At 41.6% G+C, this 21,210-nt stretch overlaps 1 protein-coding gene across 1 annotated transcript; it reads right to left on the bottom strand.

Moving 5' to 3' along the window:
* Positions 1-5,120: 5,120 nt before the first annotated feature.
* Positions 5,121-7,129, bottom strand: MAP1LC3C (microtubule associated protein 1 light chain 3 gamma). The gene is made up of 4 exons (XM_030035231.1): positions 7,051-7,129; positions 6,912-6,967; positions 6,658-6,764; positions 5,121-5,650 (listed from the first exon to the last, which is right to left on the bottom strand). The coding sequence occupies exons 1-4, from the start codon at positions 7,109-7,111 to the stop codon at positions 5,440-5,442; spliced, it is 435 nt and encodes a 144-aa protein (XP_029891091.1). The 5' UTR covers positions 7,112-7,129; the 3' UTR covers positions 5,121-5,439.
* Positions 7,130-21,210: the final 14,081 nt, after the last annotated feature.

The raw sequence follows: 21,210 nt of genomic DNA, 5'->3' as shown, positions 1-21,210 counted from the left end.
TTGACAGAGTTAGCTTTTTTACTCAGGAAAAGGCTATATCCACCCTCCATCTGTGAGCATGTGAGTGTGTGTTTTCTTTCTCATAACTTCTCTTTGTGAGCTAATGGGTGTAATAGTTGCCTTAGTGAGGTCACACTGAGGCTCAGGCTTTCCAGGCAGTCACAGGCAGGCTTGTGAAGAATACATGGCTGCAGCTGCTTTGGGTGGAAGTACTGACACGCCTGCTTAACCCCCTGGCCCACTCCATCCCCTCTCCTCACCCACTGGTTTGCTGACTTAAAGATTTCCCTGCAAATCCATCTGGCAGGCTGTAAAGTCTTGGCTCTGTTCTTGAGAATGGGAAATAAGCTTTAGGTTTACCAGGGATGTCTTGATCAACAGCAGATGAACCTGGTTCTTTTTGCATCATCTCAAGGACCATGCAGCAAATAGCCTTCTTGCCTTTCTGACATAAACCAGGCTGGGGCTGGGGGTCTGATTAAGATACAGACTATGCTGTTGTACACAGAAAGAAAGTGAAGCCAGGGTCTTAGAGTATTTGCAAAAATAAACACCATCAGCCAAGCCCACCCTGCAAGAAATCATAAGCAGCCTCATAAAGGCCCTTTACAGTCCCTGCCGGACATGATGTAAGCATTGAGTGGCCTGAGCAGCCCCTCCTCAGTCCCTGCCTGCCTGCTCTGGAAACTCAACACGCACCCAGCCGGGCACACTCCCTCCCTCCTGAGGGCCTGCTGCTGCAGGGGAAGGGACAGCAGTGTGTTTTCAAACTCCGGCATCAATACTTGTTCTATGTTCTTCAAAACCCACCTGGACTACACTACTACAGTTGGGTGCCATAGGAACGCTGCAGTCACAAGAGAGGCATCAGGTGGAAAACAAGACACAGGGAGTGATATGATTATGACTTTCTGGAAGGGACCCTTAAGGGCATTAGCCACCTTCATTAAAATTGTATTCATGTTCTTCTGAACTAGGGTCAGACATTTATTATAGGACCTAACTACCTTTGCATGTTGTGGACTGTAGCAGGCAACCAAGAAACTTGTGCTCTTAAGAAGCAACCTAAACACATCAGGGAAAAAAGTGCATACAGCTACCATTACAAAACATCTTCAGAAAGCTAAAGAAACTAAGCACATACCTATAGGCAGAACTTTTTTCTTTTTCTTTTTTCCCTAAAATTTGACAGTGATTCAAAACTGTATGAAAAGAATGGGATATTTTAACATTCAGGAGAGTTATCTAGAAATATTTCTGGAGCAGTAATCCTTAAGGGAAGCGTGCATGCCATTAGAAGTTTTGTACTGTAACACATATGAAATTGCATTTCTCAATCACCTTTCAGGGATCCCTTGGAAGTTTTCCACAGAAACCCTCCCTCTCTCCCCCTCCACTTCATAGTCCATAAGTTAAAAACCAGCATTTTAAAAATAGTTTTTCTCCTGATTGGGTCTTTTGGTTTTCTCCCTGTAGTTTCTGTAGGGGCCTTCTTGAAAGGAGAATACAGAAGTGCAGTTTGGTGCTGAAGATTATATTCTGTTCTATTATTTCATTTGACCCTCTTCATTTACTGTATCTTACATAAACAAAACAAAAAACCTCCTTTGAAGAAGAGGATACAGTCTGTCACTTAGTGCATTTAACAGTGTATCTTTTTAAATATTTTTACCCTGAAACGACCACCATCTGGAAATAGTTAGCATGGGAAAAAAAAAAAAAAAAAACAAACATCTAAGTTCACAAGACTTGTTGCCTGCAGTACTTGAGCAAGAAGATTAGTATCTCCATTTATTTTTTTATTCTACCCACACACAATGTTAAGTCATTTTTAAATCCAAACAGTTTGGAAAGCTCCTGCTGTTGCTTGTGTGCTAATGCCTAAACTGAGGTTATCATGTTTGCCTTGCAGTAACAAATGTCAATTTGCACTCCATAAAACATTGTACACAGTTTCTAGCTGTGTTTGTAGATGGCTATAGGACATCAGCTGTAGCAAGGAAAGTACAGACAGCTGAATCTCTAGTCTTAGCAGGCACAGGAAAAAAAACCTGATTCCTACCCACTTGAAATTAAAATGCATTGGTAAGATTTTTTTTTTTTTTTGACCAAACCCAAGAGCTTATGGGTGTTTTTTTTGAATTGCTACTGTGTTCTTCTCCAGTTGCCCTTATGAGCATTCAAAGTGCACTAAGCCCACAGCATGGGCCTCAGGAGTGATGTTTGCTCAGGTCTTGAAAACAATCTTGTTCCCAGGGCAGTCACTATGCAGGCATACATTACAGACATGAATGGCATGTTTCATTAAAATATCATTTCTGTGCAGCAAGGTTGCAGCCTCAGATTTTAGCTGCTTTTGTATTTCCCTTTTAATAACTCCATCAGTATCTGTGGTTATTAACATTATAACTTTTTTAGTACCTTGAAGTTATAAAAAACAGACCTTAATGTTTTTTTCTGAATGATTCCACTTGGCTATGTTAAAATCACAACTGCCCCAGTACTCTATTTTATACAATACTAAAAAAAAAAAAAAAAAAAAAACACCTCAACAGCAAGGGCAATTTCAGCCCTAATCCCACACTTATGTTCAGTGTCCTTTCAGTTTGATTGGTTTTATATTTGAAGATGGGACACAGTGCTTGGTTTTACAAGGGGCTGAGTGCTGTGGACCCAATCTAACAAGTTACTTCAGCAGAGCACATACGTATGCAAGTGCTTTGAAGCCAGAGCACTAAGCACCTTTCAGGATTTAGTTGGTAGTCTGTGGCAGAAACAGAGGTAGCCTCAGAATGTTTTCTTTTCTCTGGTGGATATTTTTTATATTAAAGAACACAAGTCCATATCGTAATTCAGAAATGAAGATACTTTTACAAACAAGTGGCACCTCTGCCTTCCCTTTTTACAGTGACATACATTGGAAGAACTATAAAATTTACTTACCACAGCACGGCGTTCTTCATTGTAAAAAACATGTACCTGTCTCCAATCAATAGGCATTTGCTCAAACAACTATTAGCTCTTCAAACTGCAGCTACTTCCAATACAGCTGCTGTTATCTCAGTTGCTTATGTCAGTCAGAGCAAAGTTCTTCTGTTTGCTTCTTTTCTAAACCTTGTTCCTTGCACTTCAAGAAACAATAGGTTGAATCCAAAGCTTCTAGTCACACCAAAGCAACTCCACAAGCAGCATAACTTTGAGCACCTAACTCCTAGTTTATTGTTTTAAGACTTTTTGAAAACTGTCTTTGATGGTTAATCCTACCTGCTTCAACACCTGGTAGAAGGGCAAGCCTATTACTCTTACTCAATGATGAAGCTTTCCCAGTCCACAGGACTTCTCTCTAGGTTCAGTAGGCCAGTTTAAACTGGTTTATAATGATGTTCTTTACCTGCAACTGACCTTCTCCCTGTGTAACTTTTTTGGCTGGATCTGTCACTCAGCCTGTTAGACACCATAGCCTAATGTCAATAAATGCTGGAGGGATCAACACTTACACCCCAGCTACTACATTACAAACCAAAGAAAGTTGGCTGTCAGACATAAAATTGCTCCAGCCAAGAATCTGTAGTGCTTTTCTCTTCGCGTACCAAGTATCATACAAGACAGGAAGACAGAGGAGCCAATGAAGCAAAATATTAGCCCAGCTCTTAGACTGGCAAGAGAGCCTGAACATAGCAAGACTTCCCCTTGCTGCCCCACCCCAGGGTTCCCACAGCTGTTCAACATTGCTGTGTGGTGCTCCTGCCAAACAGGTGTCTCTGCCTCCCTGAGGGCTGGTAACAAATGACTATTTGAGTTCAATTTGTGCAATGGAAACTGTTTCCATTACAAGCATAAGTGAAATCTATCCAAGCAACTGATTCTGGGATCCCAAAGCCCACATGTTTTCATAACCTATACTGACATAGCCTTAGCCTTTCCACTGAGTCAGGCAGGTCAATGATTTCTTTGTTCCTCAGCTCATGAAACATAAGTTGGCAAACACCACCTTCGCTAAGGCAGGTACCCTTCTAAACCCCCTGGTTTAGAGGCTTGAACCCAGGTCTGCTCAGAGCTTTAAGTTCAAGAGATTATTAGTGCAAGAGAACCACTGCAAAAAGCTTACACACACATTCCTTCCTTATGCATAATTTAAATACTGTCAACACTTCTTTCTTTGCAGTCTAGTAATTCCTACATTAATCATTCTGCAAATCAGTTTGGTACTGAACAGAAGAATTGCATCATATTGTAACAATTTGACTATCCTAAGCTGAGGCTGCCAGAAGTTGATTAATTAACTGCACACTGTAACAAATTTTTAAGTGACCTGGTGTTTTAAGTTGGTCATGCATGATCAGAACATTTACAACTTTCCAATACACTCCTCACATATGAGAAGACCAAGAAAAACAGCTTGAACTATATTTTAGACTAAGCCTCATGTCAAGTGTTCCTTTAATACATATTTAGAACCAAGTCTGTATGTTAAGATGAATCACCATCTCATTACATGACAGTTTTGACATTTTCTAGAGACACTGGTATACCTCTTAATCACAAGGTACATGATGTAGCTCTATCCATCCTTGAAAGAAGGCTCACTGAAGTCCTTCAGGGGAACTGACAAGCAGATGCCTGTAGGGGATGGATATGACAGTCTATCTACAGAGACCAGACTAGCACTATTTAGAAGTAAGAACAGACTCTTGAACACTTGATTAAACTACAGGTCAAGTGATGCTATATGCATTTAGGTTATGCAGACTAGCAATCAGTTTTGCTTATTTAAACAAGTAGTTATATCACAGATGCTCACAGTGTTTTCCAACAACTGACAGCAATTTATCCAGGTGTTAAACTTCACACTGCATTTGAACCCTGCTCTAGCACTAGTACAGTCTGCTTAATCTTGCAGCTCAGATGTCTAGCTTAATGAGACATTTATAGGCATGGTTTTGCTCCTTTGTGACCAGACTTAAGCTTTGTTATTCCATTAAAAAAAAAAATCAGAGTGGCTGTGCAAGCAATGCTTCATTTAAGAGGCACTGAGCTTAAATTCTCAGAATTATTCTAGGACCTTCTCCTAGACAGACTTTTACAGTCTTTCCCCAAATTAATACTAACATTCAACTCAATACTTAAAAGCTCCTTTATTTTAGGCTTAGGTTTTAAGGACACCTTAAAAATCAGTTACATAACAAAGATTGATATCGCAAAAAAGCAGAGGTGTAGCTCCAAAAAACCCCATAGTGTCTTCAAATACAAAAATATATATCCAAGTTATTATCTAGGAAAAGTGTACCACCATATCTGCCTTAAGCTGGTCCTGCCAGCTTTTGGGTCATTACTCCCCACTACAGAGCTCAAGAGCTCACATTGGAAGGAGCATCTCCGAGGTTCATGTCACAGGCATGATTCATAGCAACTGCTTTGCTGCAGCACATGGACCCAACCTTAAGTTTCTGGAAGGCATTCCATAGTTTTCCCTTGGGCAGTGGGTAAAAAGCATCCAAACATCTCCTGGGAAGCATATGTCATATACACAAAGCCATCTTCATCTTTGTAGTCCCTGTACACTTCTGCCATTGTCAAGGACATACTGGCTAGGCTTTTGTTGTTCACCAGCAGGTAGAAAGCTTGTGTAGCAGTTAGAGCCATCCTGCTTCTAATTGGAGAAGGGAGGAGAAATAGAGGATTAAGTATTAGCAAATTTAAGAAGGCTTCAACTTTAGTCTATGAAATGTATTAAGCAGAACAGTTGCATGAACTATGTACAAGAAATGCTGTGTAAAGTCATTATGTGGTTTAACGTCTTCATCAGCAGGAAGTTAACTGTATGTTTGGAAGCTGAAAGGCTTGTGCTCTGAGGAAAGGCTTACATTGTTAGACCATGAGTGCTACTGATCCTGGGCTTTGAGTTCCCAATTACCAGGGAGAAGTGCTGAGTAGAAACCAAAAGCTTCTGCAGTACAGCTGTAGTAAAGGATTCCAGCATGGTCCGTTACACTTATTAGAAAGTCTACCTTCAAAAGAGGAGTCCTTTTCAGAGACAAAGCATATGAGGATCAGGACCTAAGTTGTCCAAGAGACAAAAGCATCTTTTACAGAGGTTCTCCAGACTCCAGATCTCCAGCAAGATCTTTTCCATACTTGAAAAAGCATGCTGGAAAGCACACAGCTTTTATACTTTGTCAGAGAACACGACTAAACACTTTGGGAGACTTCTTCCCTGTAGTGTTTTATAAAGAATAGTATAGAAGCACATTTCATGCCACTCACACCTAAGAGTTGCTTTGAACTTGAGCAAATTCAGCAAGGTGCAGTAAGAGAGCAAGGCAGTAACAGCTATAAGCAGAACAGAACCACAGAGCCCCAGTACCAAGTTCATTGAGCAGAATGAAAGCAGAAAAGAGCCTGATACAGTCTTTACTCGCTTCAGTTGGGGGAAGAGAGAAGAAGACTTTAAACCACAGTTTTTCCCCAAATGAACCTGCAAAAACATCTGTTGATTTTCTTTAAACCCTTGCAAGAGAGGGAAGCCATTACTAATACCTTCATCCTCCTCCCCACCAAAGCAAGCAAGATGTTCCAGCACAGCACTAGAAAATATCACCTTAGAGAGCAGCAGCAAGCCCCAGCTGCGGCACAGACCCACAGGTGCTCACTGCCTACCTGATGATGGTTATGAACTGTGTCATGGTCAGCTCCTCGGGAACAAGAAACTTGGTTTTGTCCAAGAGAGGAAGGTATTTCTCTTTATGGTATCTCTCAACAATTACCTGTTTCAATTAGAGTCACACTTAGCAAAACCTAAACCACCCAGGGTTTGGAACATCCTTCCCCCCACCCTCCGCCGCTTTAGAGAGGATCCCAACGCTTCTTTTTAAATAGCGGCAATAACCTCCGAGAACAAAACAGCGATTTACCGGGATTTTTGTGGGGAACTTCGCCCGGATTCCTGCTACTTCTTCCAGCCGGGTGGCTACGCGGGAGAGAGGAGAAGCGTTACGCGTGCGCGCAACCCGCCGCGGCCGCGCAGCCCCTCCGCGCACCCGCCGTCCCTACCGAAACTCTTCCTCAGCTTGAACGGCCTGGCCGCCTGCGCTCCGGGCATCGCCTGCATCATCCCCCTCCTCGCTGCTGCTGCTGCCGGGGCTGCTCCGGCTGCCGCCGCCGCCGCCCCCCGCCTCTTATGGGGGCCGGCGCAGGCCCCGCCCCGCCCCGCCCCGCCTGCCCCCCCAGCCGGTCCTAGCAGCATCCCTTCTACTCTTTGCTTTCTTTGATGAAAGTTGTCCAAACTGAGAGGCATTTTGCATGCAAGACGGCATAAAGCTTCAGTGAGAGGTCTTTGACTACCCTACGGGGTGGTTGCAGGGTGCAGCTCAAGGCTGGACTGTCTCCATCTGTCTTCCCTTTCCAGATGGCCAGTCCAGAAGGTCAGTTACACTCTTTGTACTTACAAACTGCTTTCAAACTATTTCTTTGGGTTTAGAGAAAAAAACACCACACCTGACATTTTTCATCTCCTCGGGCTACCAGATCGCTTATTTTCTGAATGACTTGGGAGGTGAGTTTTAACTCTGTTTTTGTCTCCAAGGCATGGTCGTGATTTCAAGGGTTTCCAAGCAGACTTCAGGTCCACCTATTTGCCAAATATGAGGAGACAGATTCCCTGCCTCTTGGATTGCTTGTTCACCTGCTTTTACTTCAGCTGTCAAGACGGCTTTGCAGCCAAACACGGCTCAGCAAGGAGTAAAGGTAACTCAAGGCTGGTTGTTGTGTATATAAATCATCTCAGCGGATGGCTGGAATTGATCCTCATTACTCATTTGCTTTGCATTTCCCTTTAATATATAGTCGTTTTCATTTTATTTGATCTACCAGGCTACAGGCAACTGGAAGTTACTAAGGTTTATGAGTTATGGCTTAAGAGTTATGGGTTTGGCTGCTTTTTCAAGGTAAAATCAATGACTGTTTCCTAAGATCATTTTGAAAAGGAACATCTGTATTATTAAAGTGTGTGTGCACTATGTATGCATAGGTCATGATTTTCAACCAGCCTTTCCAGGACAGAATTTCCAGTGGCTGAAGTTGTTAGTGCTGCTGAGCTGTCCTTTTCTGTTGAGCTGGAAGTGATGAGCTTTAGCCACAGCACAAGATCCCCCATGTGGCACTGTGAATTTAATTGCGCAGAGAAGGCAAAATCTTGGATTTGAGGGTTTCTCAGCAAGAGCTCTGAACTTGGAGAGAGGACTTGAGTTTACACTGGAATGGTTTGGATATAGCTCCTCCTCGCAAGCAGACCTCTGCATCAGGGCAGGTAAGCCCAGGGGTGCGCTTACAAAGCTGGGTCTAGCTTAAGTTCTTTTGAGTAGAGGTGGGGTGACAGACTGGGGAAGCGTGAGTGGAGGAGGACGTGTGCCACAGAACTGACACAATGCCATAACTCAGTCTGGTGAGACATGTATTTAAGAAGATGAAGGAACAGAACAACAACTAGAAGTGTAAAGAAACAGCATAGAATTAACATGCAGCACAGGAACAAAGCCCGCAGGAGGCAGAAGGATGTGTGGAGATCATGGAGTGTGTCTTTGGAGTTGTGGTCAGTGTGGGGCTTCCCAGAGCTGTTCGGGAAGTGGACCAATTCTTCCACACACCCCTGTGGGTCTTGTTGGTTTCTGCCCAGTATATCCAGTAGAAAGATCTGTGATCCATTGTGTGTAGAGAAGAGGGAACCTGCTGCACCAGGGCTCTGCTTTCTGTGTCACCTCTCACTGCACACAAAGTACAAAAGCACGGCTCCATACAGATGTCAGCAGCCCCGCTTCCAGAGAGAGGTGGTTTCTTTTCATAACCATAAGCTCCTACAGCAGCTGCTAAAGAGAAAAATGAACACCTGGTAAGAGGGTGAACCGAAGAAGAAGAATTCCCAGTGAGCCTGGTGATCAGTTACAGCTCTAATGTCTGTGAGATCTAAGAGTGAGCACAAAGCCAGGCTTTAGTTAGCATATGCTAACTAACAATTTAATATGTTACATTTTCTGGAGGCAGAGAGAAAGGGATATCTAATGTGTGTCTGCATGGCACCTGCACTTGCTCTTGCATTGAAATACCCAGTTTCAGACCCAAATGTGGAATTTATTCCTTCCTCTCTCCTTCGCTCAGAAGCTTTTCTCACATGCACATAATTAATGAACTGGTAGAGCAATTTTGTGTAAAGAATGGAGTACTCAGAGGACCCTACTGAAACAGAAATGGAGGGACCAAAGGGAATTGTCACTCTGCTTTTACCTGCTTAAATGTCCAAAGACTACACTCATAGGGGTCCCGTAAGTCCCTGAACATTAAAGCACAAACTTGGAGTTGAGTATCTTATCTAGTGCAGTTTCATTGCCACATTCATAGCCTCTTCCAAAGTCCCTGGTTTGCAGCTGTGTAACTGAATTCTGATATATCCATTGCCTCTATACTGAGTGAAGTGTTCCCAGCTTTTGTGGACCTAATCATATAGAGTCTGGCTCAGAATAAGTTAGTGTAAAAGCAGCAAAGAAACAGTATGTCCTTCACATTGTCCCATTCCACCTGAAGACATTAAAAAACTTGTTTCATAGCCACAAGGTCGTTTAGTACGGGAATTATTTTCCCTGTGCAGGAGGGTACAGGGTGTCCAAAATTTGAAGATTCTGTAGTTTTAGTTTCAGTAGGAACGAGGGAGCTCCTGTGAAAGACAGAATTCCAGTATATGAAGAGAGTCTGAAATAAGATGGTAGGAACTTTTTGGAAAGGGACAAACAATTTGGTTTGTCCCAGAAGTATTGCTGAAGCCTGAATGTGCGATACTGCCACAGGGGAGAAGTGAGTCAGCTAATGACTGAGCAAATGACTGAGGGCTTTGCTTCCTGACCAAGTGAGGGGGTGCTTCTTTCATAGACTTTCTAGCATATGTGAGTTGTCCATCCTAAAATTTGCCTGCTTTGCCTGCCAATTCATTTTACATGTTCAGTTTTCACTGCTTACCCTGTTTCTTGCACTTTTTCATCCCAATTTCCTGCATTTTTTGGAAGATGGGTAGGGAAGCAGGGGGAGAGTGGTGAATGGGCTCTAATGTAAGGCCCTTTTCTTAGACTGTTCTGTTTCATTCATGCTCACGTTGCTCAGAAAAAGGTCTTTATCGGTGTTAGAGAAAAGGCCTGAAGAGTTAGAAAAAGTCCATTTCCTCAGATTGTTCTTGTTTGGTAGCTATTCGTCATTGAAATCATATAGGTCTGTATGGATATGCAAAATATGACCACCTTGGAAAAACACAAGCCTGCTCTGAAGAACTCAAAATCTGAATTTCCCAGTCAAGATAAAATGAGGTAGAAATAATATGGCAGCTGCAAAAATCCAAGATGCAAAGAATGCATGCAACATTTTGAACACAATTTCATGAGGAAGACTGTGGTACAAATGATAACTGGTTCCACATTTTTGGGGCACAAATGCATTGAGCTGATCACAGGACCACCCTGCCTCTTACAGAATTAAAAAAAAAAAGCAGACAAATAAACATCAATATTTTATATGTGATTGTATTTAAAAAATAGAGAAACCCTCCCTGACCAGCTGCCTTTACACAGCTGAATGCTGCATGCTAAAATCACGCTTCCAAAGCTTTCTAGTAACAGCTGCAAGAAGAAAAATGAGATGTAAAGTACAGAGTGCTTGAGCAGAGAGGGACAAGCTGCTTCCGAAAGTGTCTAGCCCTGACACATCACAAAGGCAAGATAATACCGTAACACTAACTTGTCCGGTGTGGCTGTGTATGTACATCCAGTTGCCATCTAGTGGATCTGTAACTTAGTATTTCCTCAGAGAGAAATGCTAAACACCTCTTTGAATGGTGAATTCTCCTTGAGCTTTGTGAATTCTCGTCTGTTCTTTCCTGCTCTGAAACAGGTTTGAATTATATTACTGTAGCATGTATGAAAGTTTGAATGACATTATCTGTGATCTGCTATGGCTTGGGTTGATTATAAGCAGCTCTGTAACATCATCAACAACAACAAGGTGTGAAAGATTCTGAGGGTTTTGCATCAGTGTATTGGAGTCTCTTCCTCCCCTCTATAAGTGCTTTTCAACACTCAGACGTGTTGCAGAGGCACAACGACATACCCAAAAGCAGGCACCTACATTTCTCCAAGTGCTGTGAGATGAGCAGCACTGCTTTCGGGTGGACCTGTGAGCTATTGTGGAGCTGAGGATCAAGAGCTGCCTATGTTAACAAGAGAATTTGATCAGACTGCTCAAGTAGCATGTGTGAGAGCTACAAGGCTCTAGCCAAGATTTTGCCTGTTGTAGGAAGCATACAGCTAAAATCTGGTAACTGCACCACATTCTGCCTTCAGAAGCCTCCCCAGTGCTCTCTGGCGCTACTGTACCCTCATGGTTAAAGGGCCTGGCAGGTTTAAGGAATAGGAGTGTTCAGAGGGCTCTGACACCTGAGCTTGGGGAATTTAAGCCATGGTGGTTTAAAACTAATCACCTGGCTGCCTGCCCCTCCTCATAGCTGGAGGCTGCCTCCGCAGCAGGCGCAGCTTGTGCCAGCGCCCAAGAGCTGATCCCCTGCTTGGCTAATGCGCAGTACAGTGGCCAAGGGCAGGCAAGGCGTCAGCACCCGTCCACGCCTGCCACTCCTGCCACCAGGGCAGTAATATCCAGCACATCGGTAAGGTGGGGGCAGCGACGTTTTAAATTGCCAAAGTTTTATCTGCCAGACCTCAGGAGGCAGGGCTCCCAGCCTGAAGCAGGACTGAAGCTTGTTAGTCTGTTCTGCCAAGCTAGCTGAACAGTGTGACACCTAATGAAGGCAACCCCAAGGATCAGACTTAGTCAAGAGAAAAACTCAATAAATGTAAAAATGTGGATGGCATTAGAAGTGATTCACGTTCCAGTGGAAGAGATTCGTTCCACTGTTACATGGTGAAAAGCACCATGATGTACGCCATAAACTGAGATGAGCTTTTCTTCATAAGTCAGTATGCAGGTGCTACTGAGTTAATTCCAGTGTAGCAAAACTTGGATGACAAACAGGGCTTTGCTCTGGCTAGAAATTCCATCCAGCACTTAATAATCCTGAACAGAGGCGGATATGTAAGCAAGAGAGGCTGAGGGATTAAGGGCAGAAGGCATAAACCAGTTATGTGTAGACTAACAATTTAAATATGAATGATAGAGCACTAGAGGGACTGAGATTTATTTATTTAAGCAGCCTAACTGAATAGGAAGAGAAACTACAGCATGATGTTTTAGGGAAAAAATGTGGCTTGGCAAAATGAAGGCTTATTTGTTGTACCGAGAAAGCCTATGAAGTTCTACAGTATTATGCATAGTTATCTTAAATACATGCTTTCATGAGGGTTGTCTCTAACTGAAAATAAAATAGTCGAGTCAAGAGGGGTATGAAAAGCCCTCAAGCAGTCAGACTCAGCCAGCCAATTTAATGGGTTTTAAAAGAGCCATCCTGAATATTTGCATGCTTCCTGAACATGGCTAGCTACAGATAGGGAATCCTTTGCCTCCTTCCTCCCTGCTGGAACTCTGAACCTGTCTATTTCTCCTCCTGTGACACAGAAGCAAACCCACACTCGTGGGTAAGCCTGAAGTAATGGTGTGCCAGTAACTGACTTTCTGCAGTTGTGAGTCTTTATACCAAAAAGCTAGCTGCAGTATTGTTATGTTTTAGGGCATGCTTAGTCCTGTATCTCAGATTTAGGATCCAAACTCATCTGCTAATAAGACTCAGAACACAAACTGAGCCCCTCTCAAAATGCTGAGATAAGTTTAAAAGTCACCAGTGGTATTTCTGGGTTGGTTGACTAGTATTTATATGTACTTTTGGTTCTTTGTCTCCTGATTTTTTAACCCTTATATTGAACCTAGATTATATCTCTGATGGCTTTTTGGTGTAGCCACAAGGATTAGAAATGAGTTCTGTTACTTTTAAATGAGATACTACATGACTGTTTTGCACCAGAGCTTGGGTTTCTGAGCTTAAAATGTGTCTTCTGCAAAAGAAACTTCAGTTAGACTAATTTCATCTCTTCTCTCTTTCTTCCCTTTAACTGTCCTGCTGATGTTCAGCTCATTGTGATAGAGCAGTTCTTTGTGTTAGTTGTTGGTTTTAAGTGCACTAATCATGCTTTTCTTGAGTGTTCCATCTTCCATTTAAAGATTTTAAGACCTTTCTTGACATTAATTTGTTAAATTTTCAACCATATTGAGAACGCCATGTAGGCTGAAGTATAGTGAGGTATCCTCAGTAGTTTTTAAGTTGTTCCACATTGTAAGCGCTTCTGTTTTAGCATTTTAAATTTGAGAAGAATTTGAGACCTAGATTCTCAGTAATTTTCTGCAAGTGTTGCTCAAACTGGAGATTCTAACTAGATGTAAAAAAAAAAAAAAAAACCAAAAAAACCAGTGACTTTTCTTGAGGAAAGCTGGCATAAGCTGGCAACCTGTTGGTCCAGGTCCCTGCAGGTACATCTTTGATTTTCTGTTTCCTGCTACACTAGTCGTTCACCAGCTTTCTGTCCCACAGGGGCTGAGCTTAAAATCTAGAAAGATGCTAAAAAGGGAAAAACATAATTGGATCCTCCTTTCCAATCATCTGCTCTCGTTATTATTGCTAAGAAGCAATGTATTATGTTTTCTATCTACAGAAGAAACGGAATTGTTGTTCTTGCTATCCAATTTCTTTGGTCATCTTTTTGAGAAACCAAAGAAATGTTCCTCTGCATGGACAAGACACTTAGTTTTTCCTTGAGGTATAGTGCTTCAGTTAATGGATTTCCCTTTGTAAAATATCATAACCTTCTGTCTTCGTGGATGTTTTACAGCTAGCAATAATTGAATAATGCTGTTCAGAGTTTCTTGACAACAAGGCCCTTCTGTGGGATTGGGCCTGGTTAATGAGTGCTGTTGCTGAATCATTGGCATTTTTAGGAGAGTGTGCATATTTGCTTCTTATAAGGGACTGCTGGTACCTCACATGCATACCAGCAGCAGTTAATGCAAAGGCATGATAAAAAGGGAAAAGCTCCAAATTCAACTCTGCTTAGAATTTACTGAGCATCTGTTTGAATAAATCCGATTTTTTGGACATCTATTATGGGCTGGAATTCTGGGAACACAGTTTGCCTCTTTTGTTAATGTGTCTCCTGTTTGATTTGGTAGCACATTTGCATTCTGTCTTGCTGGTTTTTAGTAGTGCTCCTACTATGAGTACAGATCTCTGCGCTTGTGCCTTGGTGAGAGGGAACAGTATCCAGTGCTCTGCAAAAATGGATTTAAAAGTTACCCTTTGTCCATATATGATGATAATCTTGTTTGAAGAGGTTTTCCTTTCATATAGGGTTTTAAAGCATTTTCTCCAGTATGGCTGAGTTGTTTTCAGATAGGATATCGGTGGCTTTATGTCCAGCCTGTTCCTGGCCTCCCTGTTGAGACTGCCAAGAATGTGTCAGATGGTGCCAAAAGTAACTATTGGGTTTTGGTTTGTAGATGCTGGAAACTAGTTTCTATTTTAAGCTTCAGAAAGGGTGTTATAATTCACAGAGAGCAGAGGATTTTGAAAATAGCTTTAGCATGTCCCTGTGAAGCCAGCAGCTTTGTTGTCATCTTGCTAGAATGCCTCACAGAAGGGTCAAGAGAGTTGAGCTCTCTTTCAGGGTCAAAAGCACGCCTCACCGGGAGAGCAATGCAGAGTTTCCAAGAGTGCCTGGGACCCTTGGGTATCTCCCTTTCCAGGTGCACGCTAAAGAGGCCTGATCTCTACTGGGAAATTGCTCTGCACTTAATGAAAATCTGGACTCTTAAGGTGCCCACATTAGGTACTCAGAAATTGTGGCTCTCAGGACTTGAAGTCCCTTTTAAATGATTTCAGTAGAAATGTCTAAGGCTTAGACAGGTCCAAACCCCAAAACTATAGAAAAAACATCTAAGTATAAAGGAAAGATTGAGTTCCTGCTCTACAAATTCAAGACTGTCCCTTAGAAATCCTTTTTAGGGAATTTTGTAAGATGTTTGGAAAAATGCCAAAAATAATGGATGTAAGAGAGAGGGATATTGCTTAGCTATTTCAGAAGGAGGACCCCTAGATAACTATTCCCAGTGTCTCTACTTAATTATGTGATCTTCAACAAGTTCTGGAACCATGGCAAGCCCCTGAGCCATATCATATACTTAGCTGCATAACAAATGGGTTGTGGAGCTCAGTTAATACTCATGTGCCATGAACAAAGTTCTGTAGAAATGCTAACAATTTATTGAATATGAAAATGCTGACAAGTGCTTTGGACTGATAAGGGATTTCTGCAGATCATAGCCCAAACATGTACATTAGAAGATATTCAAAATCATACACTTCAGGAATCTTAACTGGAGATGAATAAGTCCACAGTCTTCTCAGGTTCTGTATACGGTCAATGGAGAGAGAGAGAAAAACTCTTGCATAGGGTCCATTCAGTGTCAGTGGTCTGAACTGCCTTCTGCATGAGTCCTTCCCTTTACGCTGGCCACACTGAATGCTTGATTTGAGTACCTGAAGTAGGTACTGTGAATACTCTCCGAAGAGCTCAGCCTCACAGGAGTGGGCTTGAGTTCTGCTCTAGTTCTCTTTCGGTCGAATTGCCTTTGCCCAATAACACGTAGGTTTGCTCAGTTCTTTAGTGCTATGAAGTGAAATTGTCACAACAGATTATACCAACGTAGTATAGTATACCAGCCTATCTATTTTGCATCTTTAACCTGCGTTTTGGGTAAAACTGTTATACAGAATGTGCCTGGATAGTTTAGAGAAAAAAAATATATAGCCTCGTACCGCTAACTATCTATGGGAAATGGATTTATAATGAAGCATTGAGGAATAGAATGTGTAAGATGCAGGTGGGATAGGAGACACTTAACAGACTGGCAAACCCGAAAGTGCAAAACATTGGCTTGTTGCACAATTCATAGGCTTTAGTTTGTGTGACTAACATGTATGCAGTAGATAAGCCAATTCTTCCCAACCTTTGCAGTACTGTGGTTGCTGTGGGCAATCTTTACAAAGGGATGAATTGTTCTTAAACCACATATGGAATATATTGCACGAGGGGGCTGTTGACTATACAAAACATGTGCCACTGTCTTGCCTTTTGTCTTCATGAGCAGACCTAGCTGCTTTGGAAAGCAGAAGGCTTTCATTACTTATTTACTTTCAGGTTCCCTACCCTCTTTCAAACAGTACCTTGAAAAGAAATACAATGCTAGTTTCACAGTGTAGTTTCACAGTGTAGCGGACAAGAGCTGAAGGCAGGAATAGATCTACAATTGCTACTGTTGGTGACTGTGGCTATACAGTGGATGCCGGCAACAGAGAATGGCCTTTGCCCAGACACCCCTGTGATTGTAAGGGGAGACTCTCAGAAGAATAAGAATCCTGCATAGGAAATACAAGTCAAGAGGATTTTTTCCATGTTTTAAATGAAAGATTAAGTAAAGCAGATCTGAGACCTGGTGAAAGTCCCACCCTACATAAACGCATAGATAAACAGGATAGATGTGATAGATGGCAATTACGGAGTACTGAATGGCTCCTGTTGGTAACCTCAGGGAGCCCATACTTAAGGATCAAATGACTCACAGAATTGGTATCTGGGCTGTTCAGTACTAGGCTCCTGATATGGATCTTGCTTATTGTCAATATCTTATATCAATTTGTCTGTGATGAAGACTATTGGAGCAAATGCATAGGGGGACAGTGCCACTTTAGTTTCTACTATGCAGTTTCCCCTGACTAGCATAATTTTTGATAGAGAGGGCAAGAACCAAGTGTAAATTTTCCTCCAGTTTTAAAGAGGATCTCTCAAACACAAGGTTGAAACAAGTGGTTGTGGACAGGCATTAGATCTGTGGAGCCTTCTGGCAAATGTAAAGCCTCTCCCTTCACATGCAGACTTGGCTGTTTGCACCAGCATGATGGATGTTTTATGCTGCTACCTAAAAGACTCGTAGTCTCTTGGGCTTAGTAGCCAGAGTTGTTAATCTTTAAAACTGGCTCTGCTTGCAGGCTGTGATTTTTCTTCAAAACAAACAGATCCAAGAAGGTAGTGAACAGGCTATAGAAAGACACATTGAACTTTTAGAAAGAAAAAGCAAGAGTTGTCCTTCTTATTCTGTTTCAATATATCCTTAAATATTTCATCAGGTGGTTTTCTATGTTATAGTATTCTCTCCTGCAAATAGCTTTACCTTTTCCTTTAGTTCTTCACATACTGACTGACTTACATTTATTTGTGTGAGCAGTATCATGCTACACTGAATTATGTTGAATATTGTAATCCTGAAATACAAATACTGAAGTGTATTTACATATATCACTAAGTGCTTATTGGGAAACCAAGTTAGCTTTGTAACAGCTGAGGCATTCATTTGCATCATCTTTTCACTGTGGACAATCAAAACAAAATTAGTCAGACTCACTCTTGCTAATTGTCCCTGTCCCTTACATAGCATTAGGTCCATGCCACTGTTAAGTGCAAAAGCTGAAAAGAAATGTTTCATTAATGAACTTTTCTTGCCATTGAAATTTCAGTGTCCCCAGTGAACTGAGTTAAAAAATTCTGTTCTTGTATTTTCTTTATTGTAAGATGAGATGCTGTAATCACATCAGACACTGCAGGTTTTTGTGTATAGACTAATATATTTAAGTATATATTAGTATATATAATTCTAAGTATATACTTATACACAGAGAGACATGTATATATGTATATTATTTCTTCTTTTTCACTGAAGGTTTGTAGTCAGATATACACAGTGGATTAAATAAGTTGCTATGAATGTAAATGATACCAAATGATTAAGCAGCCCAGCTGCCTGTGGTCAAATGCAGCATCTCACCAAATGCTACTCCAAAATAAAAATTCTTCCAAGGAATGATTTATAATTTAGACCTGTAAAAAGTTTTCCTGGATAGCATTTCTTTCCCATGTGTAATGTGGTTTGAAATCTACTTTCTGATCCAAATTTCTGCAGTTGTCTCTGAAATGGGCTTGGTGAGGGATGGTGGCAAACTGCCTAAAGATGACTAGATATTTTGCCTCTCTAACATATGTCTCCAGAGTGGTGAGTTAGTGTCTAGCATCATGTTAATGTCACAAAGTAAAGGAAGTGGGGCGAGAGAATCACTAATCAAAAATTACTTGAGCTGGACTCACAGAAGAAGAGCTAGGGAGCCACCTGCCCAGTCTGGATCCTCTTCTTCCGTGAAGCCTTAAATCTCTTCTCAGAAGAGATCTTGATCAAGCAGAACAACCTTTGAGATTTTTTTTCCTGAACAGAGGCAGAATCAAAATGTGTTGAAAGCTTTGATGAAAACAGATGTGTGTTGAGAAAATCAAAATGTCAGGGTGGGACACAGTGAGATAGACTGTCAGTGTGGTGGTGGGACACTTGGTCTAGGATATAGAAGGTGCTGGAGCAAGCCTTTGCCCAGAGGAACAAAAGCAGAAGGTTTTCATCCTTTATTATTTTCAGTGTCTCTTTTTGAGACCCTCAGCGTCCTATGCATAGTTAAGTCCCACTCATCAGGATACAGATAAGTGAAACCTCCTCTCCTCTCTCATGCCAACACAACTTCCAGTGCAGTGCAGTTTGGTAACTCCTCGTGAAAACATTCTTACCATTAAACCCCAGGGAGCTAGGCATCTTGCCACTTTTGTGTGGCTTTTTTTTTAGCTTCCCATAACTGAAAGTACAGGTAACTCACCCGGGGCAGCCCCAGTCCACTGTCTGTCAGCTGGCTATAGCACTCTGGCACCAAGCAGTGATCATTATAAAATCATACTTTTTCTACCAATGGAGAATTACTCCAGGAAAGGTTTGCCTTGTGTGAAGGCTCAATTCTGAGACTCTGGATTAATTTCCTAGTGTGCTACAGCCTTCCTGGGTGCCTTCAGAGCCTCTTTTTCTTCTGGTGGGATTTTCAACCCATCTACAGGAGAGAGGTGCCAAATTCCTCATTTGTACTTTGTGCAGTGATTAGCACAGTACTACTTTGTCCTCATTTGGAATATGCTTGGTATCTTGAAATCCAGAGAGAAAGAAGTAGATACTATTACTTACTATGCTTAGAATAGGGGATAGTCTATGAATATTCTCTATAGAAAACTGATTTTGAGAAGGCTGTTTTTCCCTTAAAAACCAGAATTGCGCACTGTGACTTGCACATGTACTTTTACATTATAGACTAGGTAATTTTTGTCAGATTGCTTTGAATAATGAATAAATTCAAGGAGACTGAAATCTGTTCAGACACCTAGCAAAGGCACAAGGGCAAAATTCATCAAGTTAAAGGTTTACAATGCATTGCTTTTTGTGGTTCAACCCATCCCTGGTGGTCAGAGGGTCTTCCACTCTGATATGAGAACTGTGTGAATCGTGCACACATCAGTGATGCTCCTGGCTGACCTACAGTCAGTTCAGTGCAGCTGGCAGCTTCGTGTCTCTCTCCCTCCTCTCCCTCACGTGTGCTGCAGCAGTAGCCTTCATGCAGCAAGGCCTGAGTCTCAGTCCAGCCGCCCTGTTCTGTTTCTAGTTGTGGCCAGTATAAATGGCCATATGTAGCTAGTATAAATGCACTGTATTTAAACTATGCATCCCCTACCTTTGGTCTGACCCATACTTTTTTTGTCCTAAAATTGCTAAAATATCTAAGGAAGAATATGAGAACATGAAATGATACTTGTCCATCCTCTGCCATTTGAAGTGCAATAATGTCCCAAGTTGGGGATAGTACTTAATATCCTCAGGTGTAGTTTCTTCCATGAAGCTGTCCAGTAGCCTTTTGAATTCATATATATATATGAATATATATATGTATATATAAACTTAAGTATAAACTTAAGTACATGCAACAACATGCTAGCAATGATTCCTACAATTTAGATACATGTGGTGTGAGGAACCACCTCCACTTGTTTATTCTGAACCTTCTGGCTGTTAGTAGTTTCATCCAATGATCCTCCATTCTGGTACTGAAGGAAAGGACAATCATCCCCTGTTCACACAGTCTGACATACCAATCATCTTTATAAATGTTCCTGTAGTGTGAAAACAAAACACTGATTTTATTCTTAGGTATAACAGATTAAAACCAATATTTTCTACCTTGAATGATCAAATTAAGCAACAAGAAGTGGCCTGCCTTTTCACAGCATGCCCTGCTATTCTGCAGCTTCCAGATAAGACTGTTGATTTAGGTACAAGGTACTGCCTCTGTTTTCTAAATTTGAGTGCCCAAGTTAAAAGATTTTTGTGCACTCTTCGACTGGCCTTTCAGGGTTATTTAAAAAAAAAGGGGGGTTGGTGTCTCCATAACATTGGCAGCACTGACTCAGACACACAAGGAGCATGTCTGCAGAGGAAGAAGGTGTAGTTTTTCCTATAATCTGTTTTCTCACTATAACCCCACTGTGACAGACTGAAATGAAACCTCCAAAAACTTCAGACAGCCTCTGGCTCTGTGTAGAAAGTCTTGCCCTGTGAAACCTACAGGGGACATTTGTTTGTTTGCCTTATAGGCAGAAGACCATTTAGAGGCTGGGAGTTTATTCCCTGAGCTCACTGCACCTCCAGAAAGATATGAACAGAATGCGAATGTGCTCCAGACTGATTTGGGCTCCAAACATGCAATGAGTAATATTTTTTTTTCTACCAGCTGACAGTAGAAAGTAGAGCCGTAAAAGGTCTGCCTAGCAGATGATTATATGAAGTTCTTTAAGAGACGTAGCACAAAACAATTTTTGCACAATACAGCATGTCAGATGCAAGTTGAAATAATCCAGGATGAATGTGCTGCAGCCTAAGGTTCAGGCATGGTTTATTTAGGATAATTGCCCAGCAGTGTAGTTGTCCCTTTCCAGAGCACACTGGAAAGTCCAAAAGCACTAGAAGTATCATCTTGCAATATTTCTGAGTACCTCTATCAAGGTAATGAGTACCTTCAATTTTCCCTGGCTTCATTTCTGTGTTAGGAGAAATCAACAATCTGCAGGACCTCATTCTCATACTAAAGGGTAATATTCTTACTGCAGAGCAGCTGGACTGCTAATTAAACAAAAAATCTTTTACATCTCCAAAAATAATATAGCTGAAAAATCACCTGTTAGAGAATTATATGTTTTAATAATGGTTTTAAGGGGG

Source organism: Aquila chrysaetos, chromosome 13 (assembly GCF_900496995.4).
Source record: "Aquila chrysaetos chrysaetos chromosome 13, bAquChr1.4, whole genome shotgun sequence".
Lineage (NCBI taxonomy): Eukaryota > Metazoa > Chordata > Aves > Accipitriformes > Accipitridae > Aquila > Aquila chrysaetos.
Note: the sequence above shows the minus strand (reverse complement) of the source record. Positions and strands in the feature narration are given on the sequence as shown.

Bases quoted from the DNA above. Each gene is read 5' to 3' on its own strand.
- MAP1LC3C (XM_030035231.1), bottom strand. From the start codon at position 7,111: ATGATGCAGGCGATGCCCGGAGCGCAGGCGGCCAGGCCGTTCAAGCTG. The intron at 6,968-7,050 runs GTAGGGACGGCG...TCTCCCGCGTAG, and splicing joins CAAGCTGAGGAAGAGTTTCG to CCACCCGGCTGGAAGAAGTA. The intron at 5,651-6,657 runs GTAGGCAGTGAG...TTCTCCAATTAG, and splicing joins CAGTTCATAACCATCATCAG to AAGCAGGATGGCTCTAACTG.